Source organism: Cnephaeus nilssonii (genome assembly GCF_951640355.1).
Source record: "Cnephaeus nilssonii genome assembly, chromosome: 20".
Taxonomy (NCBI): Eukaryota; Metazoa; Chordata; class Mammalia; order Chiroptera; family Vespertilionidae; genus Cnephaeus; species Cnephaeus nilssonii.
The window spans coordinates 5,675,679-5,689,904 of NC_137091.1; the positions used below are offsets into that span (position 1 = coordinate 5,675,679).

The 14,226-nt window shown below is 60.6% G+C and overlaps 1 protein-coding gene across 1 annotated transcript; it reads left to right on the forward strand.

Annotated features, from left to right (window-relative positions):
- The first annotated feature begins 3,792 nt into the window (after positions 1–3,792).
- Positions 3,793–9,470, forward strand: SNX20 (sorting nexin 20). The gene is given in 5 exon segments (XM_079799643.1): positions 3,793–3,898; positions 5,609–5,746; positions 6,190–6,344; positions 8,687–9,151; positions 9,153–9,470. Coding segments are annotated over 4 exon segments (954 nt in total). The 5' UTR covers positions 3,793–3,898; positions 5,609–5,616; the 3' UTR covers positions 9,357–9,470.
- Positions 9,471–14,226: the final 4,756 nt, after the last annotated feature.

Genomic DNA, 14,226 nt, shown 5'->3' on the forward strand with positions numbered 1-14,226 from the left:
AATAAAAGTCTAGTTCGGTGCCGCTCCTCTGCTTAAATCCCTCCAGTGACTCCCTTTCAGAGTAAAAGCCAAGGAGGGGCTTTAGGGTTGCTGTTTGCCCCCCGCGCCCTCGGGGAGCCCCCTCCTCACACTCACCCTCGTTCACTCTGTGCCACCACCGGCTGTTCCCGGGCTGTGCCAGATGCGCCGCCACCTCTGGCCTTGGCCTTTGCTGTTCTCTGCCTGGAATGCTCTTCCTCTAGCCCAGTGGCCGGCAAACTCATTAGTCAACAGAGCCAAATACCAACAGCACAACGACTGAAATTTCTTTGGAGAGCCACATTTTTTAAACTTAAACTTCTTCTAACGCCACTTCTTCAAAATAGACTCGCCCAGGCCGTGGGATTTTGTGGAAGAGCCACACTCAAGGGGCCAAAGAGCTGCGTGTGGCTCGCGAGCCGCAGTTTGCCGTCCACTGCTCTAGACACCTACATGGCTCCCTCCTTCCCTGGTAGATTTTGTACTTTTCTCCATAGCACTTACCTGCACACAACACGCTACGGATGTTCTTACGTGTTTTCTTGGGTGTCAGCCTCTCACCCTATAAGCATGTTATCCTTTGAGTCCGTGTTTTCATTTTCTCTGGATAAACACCTGGGCGGGGAACTGCTGGGTCACACGGTGCAAGAACCTCTGAGATCTGTAAAAGGCTCACGGGTGTGTGCCCAGCTGTGGAGAAATAAACTGTCACGACTACTCAGCTCACTGGCTCGGGTTTTCTCTGCCAGACCTGTGGAGGCGCAGCTGTCAGTGACCCATTCCTGTTGCATTTACCCCCAAAAAAGTGTGTGAGTATTGGGGTTCTCAACTGTGGGACTCCTGGGGTGGTGGGGAGCGGTAGGTACAGTTTCCCGTTGCTTGCTCAATGGTGGGGGGAGGATCCTTAATGACCTCATGTTGCAATTCCGGAAGCTGACATTCAGAGAGGGGCGGTGGCTCCCCCGGGCACCCCGTGAGTCAGGGCTGAGCTGGAGCCCAGCCCCGATCACCACCCTCTGCATCACCCACTCATGCATTCATTCATTCACTCATTCATCCGCTCAAGTGCTCATTCCTTCGTGCACACAGCAATGACCCAGCACCCACGGCACCGTGGCAGGTCCTGCTGCAGGGACAGGCCGCCAACACAGAGTCCCCGCCATCCTGGTGCTGGAGACCAGCAATAAGAAAGCAAACACATAAGCCACGCAATGCAGGTCTGGACAGAGGGGCCAGGGGAGGCCGCAAAGGGAGGGACCAGCACGCTGCACCCTGAAAAGGAGAGCAAGGCACGGGGGAAGCAAGAGAGGGCATCGCGGCTGAAGGCAGGGCCAGGGAAGGGCCGGGCGTGTCTGAGGACAGAGCAGGCCCACACTGCCGAGGGTAAGTGATGCTCGGCGGGCGGGGACCACAGGCAGTGTGCGGGGGAGGGAGCAGGCGCAGGAGGGGTCTGGATTTACCCCGAAGGCCGGGAGAGGCCACGGAGGGTCCAGGCAGTTTGAATTCTGTAAGAGCCACCTGGACTCTGAGGTGCCGGCCTTTCTTCCCCTGACGCCCCGGGACCCCTCGGTGCCCCCTCCTCACCATCTGGCCCAGCACTCCAGGGGGTCCGCCCAGTCCTAACACCTTCACGGCCACGGGGCCTTGCCTGCCTCGTAGACACGTGGAGCTCCCCACCCCACCTGTGCTGCCGAGAAGCCAGCTCCCGGCAGTCACCTGGGCCAGCTGGCTCCTGCTGCCCGGCCAGACACCCTGCGTCCGGGGGTTCCCACAGAGCGCCCCCTGCCCCACCGGGGAAGCAGTGACTCCCGCTCTCGGCCGTGGCTGCGGGCTGCGGGTGCGAGGCTGGCAGGATGGCAGAGGAGGGCTGTCTATCTACCTGGCATCTCGCAGGTTCAGTCCAGGAAGGAGGGGGGAGCGCGCTCGGCCTCACTCCACGCCAAGCCGGGGCCCCCGGCTCAGCGGCCATCTGCGGGCAAGGTAGAGTTGAAGGAGGTGCCGCCCTGCACTCAAGGGTTCACCCGCTAGCAGGTCAAGGCACAGACCAGAAAGAAAATGATCCAATCAAAAGGTGAGCCGTGGCTCTGGCCAGTGTGGGTAAGTGGTTAGAGCACTGGCCCTGGCACCAAAGGGTCGCGGGTTCGATTCCCGGTCAAGGGAACGTGCCTGGGTTGCAGGTTGGACCCCTGGCCCTGGACGGGGCACCTGCAGGAGGCAACCGATTGATGTGTCTCTCTCACATCGATGTTTCTCTCTCTCTCTCTCCCTCTCCCTCCCTCCCTTCTACTCTCTCTAAAAATAAATGGAAAAAAATATCCTCAGGTGAGGATCAACAAAACAAAGTGAGCCATGGACTTGAACAGACACCTCACCAAAGAGAACAGAAAGAGGGCAACGGCCCGGGAAAAGAGGCGCAGCACCCCTGGTCAGGAGAGGGTGCAACCGGAAACCGCGGCGAGATGCCACGGCCCCCCAGGAGAATGGTTCAAAGAGAGAGGCCGACCCCAGCGCCCGGGACGCCCACGCACCGCGGTGGGGATGCAAACCCATACCGCCACTCGGGTTTGACACAGCCCAGGCCAGTGGCAGCTATTCACCCCCTAAGGCCCCGTCATTGCACCCCAAACCAACACGGGCCCTCGCGTGCCCGTGGCAGAACGGTCCCAGCAGCGCTGAAAATGAGGCAACAGCCCAGATGGGCAGCAACAGGCCGACACAAAGGCTAAGGAACGCTGCATTTCAATGGCGGGCAGCACAACAATGAAAATGACAGGACCCAGCTACACGCTCACACTCATGACGCTCAGGCACTTAAAGGTTTACTGAAAGAAAGAAGACGCAAAAGCATACAAATCGTGCGCATGGTTCAACGTACAGAAAATCCCCAACGTGAGTAAAACGAAGCGCTTGCTCTGGGGTCTGTCCACAGGTGGTTCCCTGACGAAGAAAAGCAAGGACGGGGCCCACGGGACCCCCCAGGATGCTGGCTGCTCGGATGGGGAGGGGCGGAACCAGGGGAGGCGCAGAGTGGGCCTCCCAGGTTGTATTCTGTCTTGTCCCCTCCTCCCGCCCTCGAGGCCACAATGCCGGTGGCCACGAGCCACCTCCTTCCAGGAGTGCCAGCCTCCCTGGTGTTTTCCGTCCGGAGTGCGGGGTGCAGCGTTGCCCAGGGAAACGGGCCACGTGGGACGGTGAGTCTGCCCCACCTCCTTCCACACCCCACACTGACGCTGGTCCCACCAGCTCTGTGTGCCTAGCCTCAGTTTCCCCATCTGTCAATGCCTAGCTCACAGCATAGGACAGCCAACACTAAGAAGGTTTGGGAGCCCTGGCCGGTGTGGCTCAGTGGATAGAGCGTCGGCCGGAGGACCAAGGGGACCCAGGTTTGATTCCGGTCAAGGGTACGTACCTCAGTTGCAGGCTCCTCCCCAGCCCGGGTCCTGGTCAGGGCTGGTGCAGGAGGCAGCCAATCGATGTGTTTCTCTCACATGGATGTTTCTCTCTGTCTCTCCCCCTCCCTCCCACTCTCCCTAAGAATCAATGGGAAAATATCCTTGGGTGAGGATTTTAAAAAAAATAGAGCTTTGGGAGCTAAGGTTCGGAGGCCAGAGGGTGTCCAGGCCACTGCGAGGCTGTGGGCAGTGAGGCCCCGTGCGAACCCGCAGGGGTTTCTGCTCCCCTGCCTGGGCGCCCCGCTAGACCCTCCTCAGCAGCCAATGGGCTGGGGCGCCCGGAGCAGGCCACACAGCCTAGTTCCTGTTTTCAAACGGGGAACTTAGCACAGCCACGGCCCGCAGCCTGAATGCAGAGCTGAAGGGGGCCCCATGACACCCCTCCCGGACCCCTGGACTCCCACAGGGCCAGAAGCCGCAGGTCAGAGGTCAGTGTCTGATCCCAAGCTTAGTCCCCCTCTGCCCCCCCCCCCCCCCCGGGGCCTGAGCCCGGCAGTCCGGGACCCACCCTCAGTACCTGTTGGGGGAAGGGTGGGCCGAGAAGGGTGGGTGGCAGCCTCGGTGCGCCTCGGGACAGCCCAGGGAGCCGCTCCCCAACCCTCCTCGGCCTCAGTTCCTTTGGAGGTGCCAGGCGCTTCTACAGCCCCTCTCGGACCTGGGGGATACGGCACCACACCTGTGTTTCTCAAACAGTGGTGCCAGGGAACCCCTGCACCAGCCTCGTCCTGGGCGACCTGGGTAACATGGGGAGTCCAGGGCCCGCCCCAGACCTGCTAGACTGGACTCTGATGCTGGGAGCCAGGGGATCTGCCTTCTCCAAGCCCCCAGCACCCCTCCCCCGAGGACTGGGGGACTGTCCCAGCAGCGTGGCCCCCCTCTGTCCAGGCCACAGGAGCACAGGGGTGCAGACCAGGCCTGGAGTCGGACAGGCCCAGCCCAGCCCCACCCCGGGACCCACCTGCAGACCCAGGCCACCTGCACCCTTCGTGTTTTGAGTTCCTGCTGATGTGTTCACTGTCCCTCTTTCTAATCTGTCTCAGACGTTGACAATGCTGCTCCAACTTCTACCTTGATTTAGAGCCCTTTATTTCTCAATTAGTTCTCGAAGCATCTATTGTATGTCTGATAAAGAGAGGGACTGTTAGACAATGCGGGGGGGGCGGGGACAGGGGGGGTCTGAGTGATGCTGTCTATGGACGCCAGCCTCAGGGAGTGGGTCGTGTTTGTATAAAAGAAACTGAGGCACAGAGAAAGTAAGGAATGTGCCAGGGACCCGGTCAGCTCCTTCACTCAGCTCCTTCACAGGGTCACTGCCTCCCGCCCCCCGCCCCCACCCCCCGCCGCCTCCCGCCCCAGCAGGTGGAGGGGATCCTGCAGGCAGACAGGCTACCTTCTGTCCCAGCCCATGCCCTGCCCGCCACCGACTGCTCTGAAGTCTCGGCTCCTATCATAAAGCGGAGGTTCCACACGCCTCCCGCAACAGATTCCCGCGGAGGGAGGGAGCGGGCGCTGCGGGCAGAGGCTCCGCCGGGGGCTCACAGCTTTGGCTCGGCTCGTTGGGCACACACACTCCCCAGCCATGGGCCCTTGGGCCAGCCTCCTCTGTCCTGGGAGTCCTGACAGGTTTGGGGGGTAGTGAAGAAGACAGTGGGTGTGAAGAACCTGGGGGACTAGGAAGTGGGGGAAGAAGTGGTCGGTGGCCCCGGCCGGTGTGGCTCAGTGGGTTGGAGTGTCGTCCTGGGCACCAAAGGGTCGCAGGTTTGATTCCCAGTCAGGGCACACGCCCGGGTTGCAGGCTCCATCCCCAGTAGGGGGCGTGCAGGAGGCAGCCAATCAGTGATTCTCTTTCATCATTGATGTTTCTGTCTCTCTCTCCCTCTCCCTTCCTCTCTGAAATCAATAAAAATATATTGAAAAAAATAAATAAAATAAAAAATTCAGAGCAACTGGTACCATAAGGATCCTAACAAGGAAGGACCTGCTCGGCCTTGGGCCTGGTTAGCCTCCGGCAGCGGGGCAGACAGCTGGGTGGGCAGGGGGCCCAGCAGTGGGACCGTGAGGCGGGTCCTCGGCCTCCCAGGACCCACCAGGGCCCCGCCCCGAGTGGCACTCAGTGTTCTCTCTTGTCCCCCTGGCAGCCCTGAGCATGGCAAGTGCCCAGCACCCCGGGAGCCCCGGATGGGCAGGACTCACGGCCCCGAGCGCGGCAGGGGCCAGGCAGGAAGCGCCCGCCGCTGGCCCTGGCCTCCCCGCTCCAGGACCTGAAGGGGGCCCGGGTGAGTGGAAGCACGGGGCGTGGTCAGGGGAACGGAGGTGGGAAGACGTTTGAAACACACGTGGGTACCTCAGCAGATGCCACGAGGCAGCAGGGAACCTCTCTTAGCTCGGCTCATCCCAAAGGAGACGCGGAGCCGGGCGCAGGGGCCCACCGGCAGGCGGGAAGTGGAGCATGCGACACACGTTGCATTTTGCAACCAAAGCCTCTTGGGGAGGAGGGGCCACTTCAGGTCGTCCGTCCGTCCGGGGCAGGATGGGTGCAGCCAGGTGGGGCCCAGGGTCGGGCTGATGCCCGGCTGTCCCCGTTCTTGGGGGGATGGGGGGGGGGGTCACAGCTCTTCTGGGAACCCCATGTCCCATCCCAGGCAGACCCAGCCATCCCCCCAGGCCTGGCCCCCACGTGCACGGGCCTGGCCCAAGGCCTCGGGTGCTGGTCTTGCAGACGCCGCCGCGGGCAGCCCGAGCGCGCACTCCAGCATGACCACGCGGGAGCTGCAGGAGTACTGGCGGGGCGAGAAGGGCGTCTGGAAGCCCGTGCGGCTGCTCTTCGAGATCGCCTCGGCCCGCATCGAGGAGGGGACGCTGTCCAGGTTTGTGGTAAGCACCGCCTCCTCCCTGCCCGGGGTCAGGGGTCAGGGGCCAGGGGCCAGGTCCCCGGGCCTTGGCTTCCCAGCCTGGAAGGGCTCACCCACATTCACTCGCGGTTCTGCTGGGAGGATGCTGGGGAACAGGGTCAAAGAGCAAGCTGGCACGCCGGGCACTGTGCGCGGTGCCGTGGGGGGCGGAGACCTGTGAGGCACGGTCCCCGATCCCCACGAGGAACTAGCCCTTATCCCACATCCTCTGGGGTGGGTCGTCCGTCCCCTCGCCGTGCTGTCCACATCCCTGTATCATGGATATTATCATTTCCCTAAGGGTTTCCTTTAAAATGGGTCACTTCTGGGAAAACACTAACTAGATGCATCTCTAAGAAAAATGCCTCCAGCCCTGACCGGTGTGGCTCAGTGGATAGAGCGTCGGCCTTCGGACTGAAGGGTCCCAGGTTCGATTCCGGTCAAGGGCATGTACCTTGGTTGCGGGCACATCCCCAGTAGGAGGTGTGCAGGAGGCAGCTGATCGATGTTTCTCTCTCATCGATGTTTCTAACTCTCTATCCCTCTCCCTTCCTCTCTGTAAAAATCAATAAAATATATTTAAAGGAAAATGCCTCCCATAAGAAAGCCAGTCCCTGCCGTAAAGAACGCTGATCACGACCTGGCCGGTGTGGCTCCGCGGGGGGAGCATCGGCCTGAGCCCTGGAAGGTCTCGGGTTTGATTCCCGGTCAAAGGCACGTAACGTGGGTGGCAGGTCCGATCAGGGCACAGACAGGAGGCAACCAATTGATGTGTCTCTCTCACATAGATGTTTCTCTCTCTCTCCCTCCTTGCCTCTCTCTCTAAAAATCAACGGGAACAATATCCTCCAGTGAGGATTTAAAAAAAAGTGCCTAGTGGGTGGGAAGCTGCTCTGTCACAGTGGGACGTCAGCCTGTGTTGGGGAGACGTTACTGACCATGGAAGGGCCACGCCGCACCTTTTGGGGACGGGCGTTACAGCAAGAGCTGACACTGCGTGCTGACTGCCCACTGGTTCCAGGGCGGCCACTCGCCCACTCCTCTCCCAGCGGGGCTCAGAGAGGCTAGCGGCCAGACCGCGGGCGGTGGGGGGTAGGACCTGGCCGCCTGGGCCCTTCATCGGAATCCTCTTGAAAGAGAACGGAAAAGGAGTGTCGCTGCCAGGTCAGGCCCTAAACCATCTCCCAAGTGGGGAGCGCTGGGCGCTCCCATCTAACCCAGTCCTGGGCCGTTCCTGTGTTCATTCTTTTGTCCTTTTTTTGTTTTCTAAGTCAACTTTGTGTCCCTTTAAATGTAACTGAGAATAAAACACTCGGACACGGTAACCGGCTGAAATCACTATAGGAGCCACCGGTGTTCTACGCATTAACCAATCCAGGGTGTGCGACACGAGCACGCGTGTCTGAGCTGTGCCGACGGCTGTCCGTGCCCGCTCCGAGTCGCTTTTTATGTTTATTTTTATGCGCCCCAGGCATGAAACAGCTCTGGCCACCCACACAGGCATGAAGCTAGAATGCACTAAGGACTGTCAGTCTGCGTTACCCTGGACGGATATAAGGGCACCACCACCACTCAGGGGTCTCCTTGTCCATCGCCAAGGGGCCATTCCTGTGTTCTTTCGCCCCGAGATGCCTCCTTGGCGCTGCGCTCCTTACTCTTGTCACGATGCACCTTTGCAGCTCAGCCCGACCCGATGGCAATGTAAAACAGAATCGCATAGAAGAACCCACCCTAGCCGGTGTGGCTCAGTGGACAGAGCGTCAGCCTGCCGACCAAAGGGTCCCGGTTCGGTTCCGGTCAAGGGCATGCACCTTGGTTGCAGGCTCCTCTGGGGCGGTGCAGAAGGCAACCAATCGACATCCATGTTTCTCTCTGTCTTTCCCTCCCTCTTCCACGCTCTCTAAAAGATCAATGGAAAAATATCCTCGGGTTGAAGATTAACATATTACCAACAAAAAAAAAAAAGCCCATTTTCAGGGTGTGCTTTAAATCCCGATCATCATTCTTTTTTAAAAATATATATTTTTATTGATTTCAGAGGGAGAGGTAGAAACATCAATGATGACAGTCACCGATCGGCAGACTCCTGCATGTCCCCCATGCGGTATCAAGCCCACAACCCAGGCATGTGCCCTTGGCTGGAATCGAACCTGGGATGCTCTATCCACTGAGCCAAACCAGCTAGGGCCCAATCATTCTTTTCCTTAGCCAGGCTCCCTCTGTCCATTCAGCCCCTCCTTGGGATGCGCTCCAAGGCCTCTCTCTCTCTCTCTCTCTCTCTCTCTCTCTCTCTCCCCCCCCCCCCCCCCCCCCCTCACCCCGCAGATGTACCAAGTCGTGGTCATCCAGACGGGCAGCTTCGACAGCACCAAGGCCGTCCTGGAGCGGCGCTACTCCGACTTCCAGACGCTGCAGCGCGGCCTGCTGCGGGCGTTCCCGGAGGAGATCGAGGACGTGGCCTTCCCCAAGAAGCACCTGCTGGGGAACTTCGAGCCCGAGCTGATCGCGGCGCGCACGCGGGCCTTCCGCGAGTACCTGCGCCAGCTCTACGCCATCCGCTGCGTGCGCCGCTCCCGCGAGTTCATCGACTTCCTGACGCGGCCCGAGCTCCGCGAGGCCTTCGGCTGCCTGCGCGCCGGCCAGTACGTGCGGGCGCTGGACATCCTGGGCCGCGCGCTGCCGCTGCAGGAGAAGCTCACGGGCCACTGCCCCGCCGCCGTGGTGCCCGCGCTGTGCGCCGCGCTCGTGTGCCACCGGGAGCTCGAGCGCCCCCTGGAGGCCTTCGCGGCGGGGCGAGCGGGCGCTGGAGCGGCTGCGGGCGCGGGAGGGCCACCGCTACTACGCGCCGCTGCTGGACGCCATGGTGCGCCTGGCCTACGCGCTGGGCAAGGACTTCGTGTCGCTGCAGGAGCGGCTGGAGGACAGCCAGCTGCGCAGGCCCAGCCCGCGGGGCCTCACCCTCAAGGAGCTGGCCGTCCGCGAGTACCTGGGCTGAGCCGCGAGCTGCAGACCTGGGATCGCCATGGCTCTGTGGGCTGTTGGGGTGCCTCCTGGATGGAATAGCCACGTGGGGCCACTTTTGGTCCTCCATTTCCCCAGCTGTGTCCAGCTGAGCCCCCCGACACCCCTCACCCCCAACTTCCCCACCTCCCCCCCAACCGCCCTGTGTCCCTTAGAAGCCAGGCTCACTTGATCTCAAAACCACAAACCCAGCCCCTGCTGGTGTGGCTCCGTGGTTGAGCGTGGACCTATGAACCAGGAGGTCAGGGTTGTATTCCCGGTCAGGGCACAGGCCCGGGTTGCAGGCTTGATCCCCAGTGTGGGGCGTGCAGGAGGCAGCCGGTCCATGATTCTCTCTCATCACTGATGTTTCTATCTCTCTCTCCCTCTCCCTTCCTCTCTGAAATCAATAAAATTATGTTTTTTAAAAAAGAAAGAAAGCCCAACAGGGGGTGGGGGAGAGTTGGGCAGCCAGCTGGGTGAGCTAAGAGTTGGCCCCGGATGTCAGGGCCCACGTGGCATCAGCCTGCTGGGTGCAGAGGGACAACGAGGGACACGTGAGTCTAATGGGGCACCGGTGGGGGTGGGGATCTCCTAGAATCTGCACTGCGGGGTTGAGGTCTGGATACACATCCCGTGGCCCAAGTTCTTCCACAGGGAGGTCCTGGCAAAGGGGGGGGGGGGGGGGCGGAGAGGGGACTGGGGCCAGGCACCCAGCACGGTGAAATCCGACTCTCCCCAAAGGAAGTCAGCCTCAGACCAGGACAGTGGCAAGGGCGGAAGCCAAATGTGGGGGTCGTGTGCACCTCAAAATCTCACATATTCGGTGCAGGTGTGCAGTAGAGAGAGGTTTTTTAAAAACCTAATAACGGTGTGGAGGGGACCTACAAAATCCTATCAGGGAGTTCCCCGTCAGGACCCCAAGGCGGGGCTGGCTCCCACTTTGTGCGCAGGGAATGGACTTGCCCAGGCTTCCTAAGGGGGCTGCCCACCCGCCCGCCGCTCCGGTGGCACTCGGTGCCGCCCTCCAGGTGTTTGGCAGCTGAGGCCGTCGGTCTCCGGGGCGTCTGGCCACAGCCTTCAGCCCTCACAGGCGTCAGAGGGCCTGGGAGGACCCACAGGGCCGTCTCCTCCTGGCGTCTCCCTGTTGCTGGAGAAGTCAAGGACCCACGCACTTCTTAGGTCCTGGAACAAGTCCTTCCGCTCCTCGTGCCGCCTCCTCCAGGGAGCCTTCCGCATGGCCCACCACAACCCCGGCCAGGGATCAGAAGCATCAGCCTCTCGGGGAGCTGCTCAGCAATGCCGAATGGCAGGCCGCCTTGGGCCCACTGAGTTAGAATCTTCACGTGACAAGCTCCCTCCCCTTCATCACAAGTGATTCCTGTCTGTGCAGGTGAAAGCAGGAGGCCAGCTAGGTAGGCAAGTTAAAGTGGGAGGTACCTGAGGAGCAGCATCCACTCGCTTGTCTTCTCCCCATCTGTCTTCCTGCCTCCCAGCCCCTCCACACACACACTAGATCCCTCCCACACACAGGCTCCTCCCACACACAGGCTTCTCCCACACACCTAAGCCCCTCCCACACACCTAAGCCCCTCCCACACAACTAGGCTCCTCCCACACACATAGGCCCCTCCCAGACATATAGGCCCCTCCCAGACATATAGGCCCCTCCCACACACCTGCCTCACTGCAGGGCCAGGAACCTGCAAGCTGGTAGCCCAGGCCAGCTCACTCGCACCTGGCAACCGCTCTGGGCCCTCTCCCCAGAGGCTGGGGGCTCCTTCAGACAGCAGCCTGCTCCTGCAGCCTCTCCCTCCTGCCCTGTGCCCCCCACCCCCCCGGACGGGATTAGACATGCCTCCCCCAAGCCACGGTGGGAAAATGGCATGTCAGTGGCCGCCTCATTTAACAGGCAAGACACAGATACCCAGAGAGGTTAAGTGACTTGCCCGAGGCCACACAGCCAACAATGAGCAGAGCAGGAAATTCACCCTGAGGCACCCTTTAAGGTCTTTTCACGAGTGTCTGTTTACAGGTGGGGAAACTGAGGCTTGGAGAGGGGACTCACTCAAGGTCACATAGACAGGGCAGCTCCAGGACAAGAGCGGGGTGTCCACATCACAGCGATGTGACTGGCCGTGGAGCAGACACAATTATCCCTCAGCCAAATGGTCAGGGAGGGCTTCTCGGAGGAGGAGGTGTAGAAGGGAGCCACAGGGGAAGCTCGGGAGGCGGCCATGGCAGCCGGGGGAGGGGAGAATTGTAGGCAGAGGGGAAGCAGAAAGGCAGTGTTGAGGCAGGAACTCTTCCATCCCTGGGGACCCAGGACGGGGCCCAGAAAGGAGGCAGCCCCTGCCTGACAAGGGGGGGCTTTCTTCTCGGAAAGCCCAGGAGTAACCAGCCTGAAGCCTTGTCACCCAGCCCCTCGCCCTCACTTTCACTTTCTCTGTCACTTCTGCTTCCCTGGGCCCTGCGTCTCTCTCCTCCTGGGGACAAGATGGCCGCAGCAGCTCCGGCCTCGCATGCTCCCTGGTCTGCCACCCCAGAGGCCCCCTCGGGGTCGGGTGAAGCTTTCTTCTGGAGGGGATGCAGGGAGCACCCCCGAGTCCTTTCCTGGGCAGGGCGGCCCCCCGCCCCACAGCGCAGCAACCACCATCGGCTGGCCCAGCCTGCAACAGGAACAGGTCTCACACTGCTTTGCAATCTGCTTTGTAGCTGTAATAGGCTTTCTTTCTTAGAGCAGTTTTCGGTTCGCAGCAGAATTAAGGAAAAGGTGCAGAGGTTTCCCATTGACCCCCTCCCCCCACATGCATACCCTCCCCCATTATCAACATCCCCACCAGAGGGGTTACATTGATGAAACTGCACTGGCACATGATCACGCAGAGCCCGCAGTTTACATGGGAGTCTCCCTTGGGGTTAGGTTAATGTCTCCGCCATTAACGTGTATCCGAGGGTGAGAAATTAAAGTATGGCTACATTGTATCATGTCATCAGCATGTCCCTGCAACACAATATCCTTCCCTGCTACTGCCTTTGGTTCCACTGGATCCTTTTGGTTTCATGGCCCTGGTTGTGTTAACCGGCTTGTAATGTTCCCGTTTCCTCATTTCAAGCAACAAAGCAGCAAACGCCGCGGTTTGCTGTGCATTTCCTCTTCGTAGTGAGTTTCGCAGGCTGACTGTCATCCCCGTTGCCCTTAAGGTGACAAAGATGTTTCTTTTCCGCTTTCCCTCCAGCACTTCAGGAGGGAGGCGGCATCCAGGAGGATCAGTTCCTGAAGTTTGAAAAGCGACCGGCAGAGGGCGCTGCCGCCCTTGGGGCTCCTGGAGCTCCGCGGGCTGTGCGGGAGCGAAGGAAGGAGACGGTAGGGGACTCAGCCTTTCCCGAAAAAGAAAAGATTTTGCAAACCCGTTCGAGGCGGTTTGAAATAGCGCTAGAAGGTAAAGCTTTGCTGGGAAGGCGCTGGTGCTTCGCCGCCTCCTTCACCTCCCCCACCCGCCACTGCCAGTGTTGGCTGGGGTCCCGGGCGACCAGGACTTGGGGTTCGGGACCTCACTGCCTGGTGTCTGCTCCCCCAGGCTCTTCCCCGCAACCCGGAGGCCCCAGAGGCGGAAGGAGGCCTCCGCGCTCCACCCCTCCGCCTCCTGGGCGATCAGAGAGGAGCCAGTGAAACCCGCGACTCCGAACAAAATAGGGCGCGTAAAAATAGTCCGGGGGCACGGGCCTCCCCTGTGTGACCAGCTGCCTCCCAAGGGGGGGCGGGGGGGGCTTGCTTAACCCTCCCTCCTTATGGGGGAGGGGTTATTTTTCCAACAGGAGGGGGCTGGGTGCCCAGAGCGCCACCGCATCGCTTTCCAGGAGGGAGGCTTTGGGAGCCACGCTCCTCCCCAGACCTCCCCGCACCTCCCAGCTTCTGAGGACCCAGGTGGTGCGGGGGAGGGGGCCCCATCATCTGCTCACTGGAGTGGGGGAGGGGACAGGACTCCGTGCCGCACACCTGGACTCGTTTTCGCCTTTCCACACCTGAGCCCCGTGCAGACTGTGGGTAAAGCAAGGGTTGGAAGAGGGAGAGGGGAGGGGGGTGGGGGGGGGGAGAATGGAGAAGTACCCCTTGCTAGTTAGAGTGCGAATTGGTACAACCACTTCGGAAACGCGCGTGGCCACCCTCTCCTGAAGCCGGACATGGAGGACTCTATGGGGACCCAGCACTCCCCCTCATAGGAACGTACCCCACAGGGAGACAGGGAGACGCTCACCCCAAAGCCCGAACTAGAATTTCAGAGCAGGACTACGTCCAACAACAACCCCCAACTGGGAACAACCCCAGCGCCCATGGACCAGGAGACGGATAAGCGCTGTGGCTGGGCGCCGGGGGAATAGTATGCAGCCCTGAAAAGGACCTGTGCTCCAGAAAGGGTGACTCTCACACGCTGGAGTGAGTGGAGGGGCAGCCGGTAGGACCCCCCTGAATGACGCTGGGGAAGAGGAGACACTGGGGTAGTGGTTGAGGATGCTTCGTTCCAGGGCAAGAAGAAAAAAGCAGAGCGGGTCCCTGTGAACTCCAGAGAGCGGCCATGACCGCCGGAGAGGGCGGGGCTGCGGTGGGAGGGGCATAGGAGGCCTCCGGAGTGGAGGGGATCTGTTCTCAGTCCCTGGTGAGGGTTGTGAGGGCGTCTGTTTTGTGATACTTTGTTAAGTGGCACACTTACATGTTATGCACTCCTCTGTGTGGTGCAAATAGTCGAAATATATTTTATTGATTTCAGAGAGAAAGAGAGAGGGAGAGAGAGAAACATCAATGATGAGAGGGAATCATGGATGGGCTGCCTCCTGCACGCCCCACACTGGGGATCGAGCCTGCA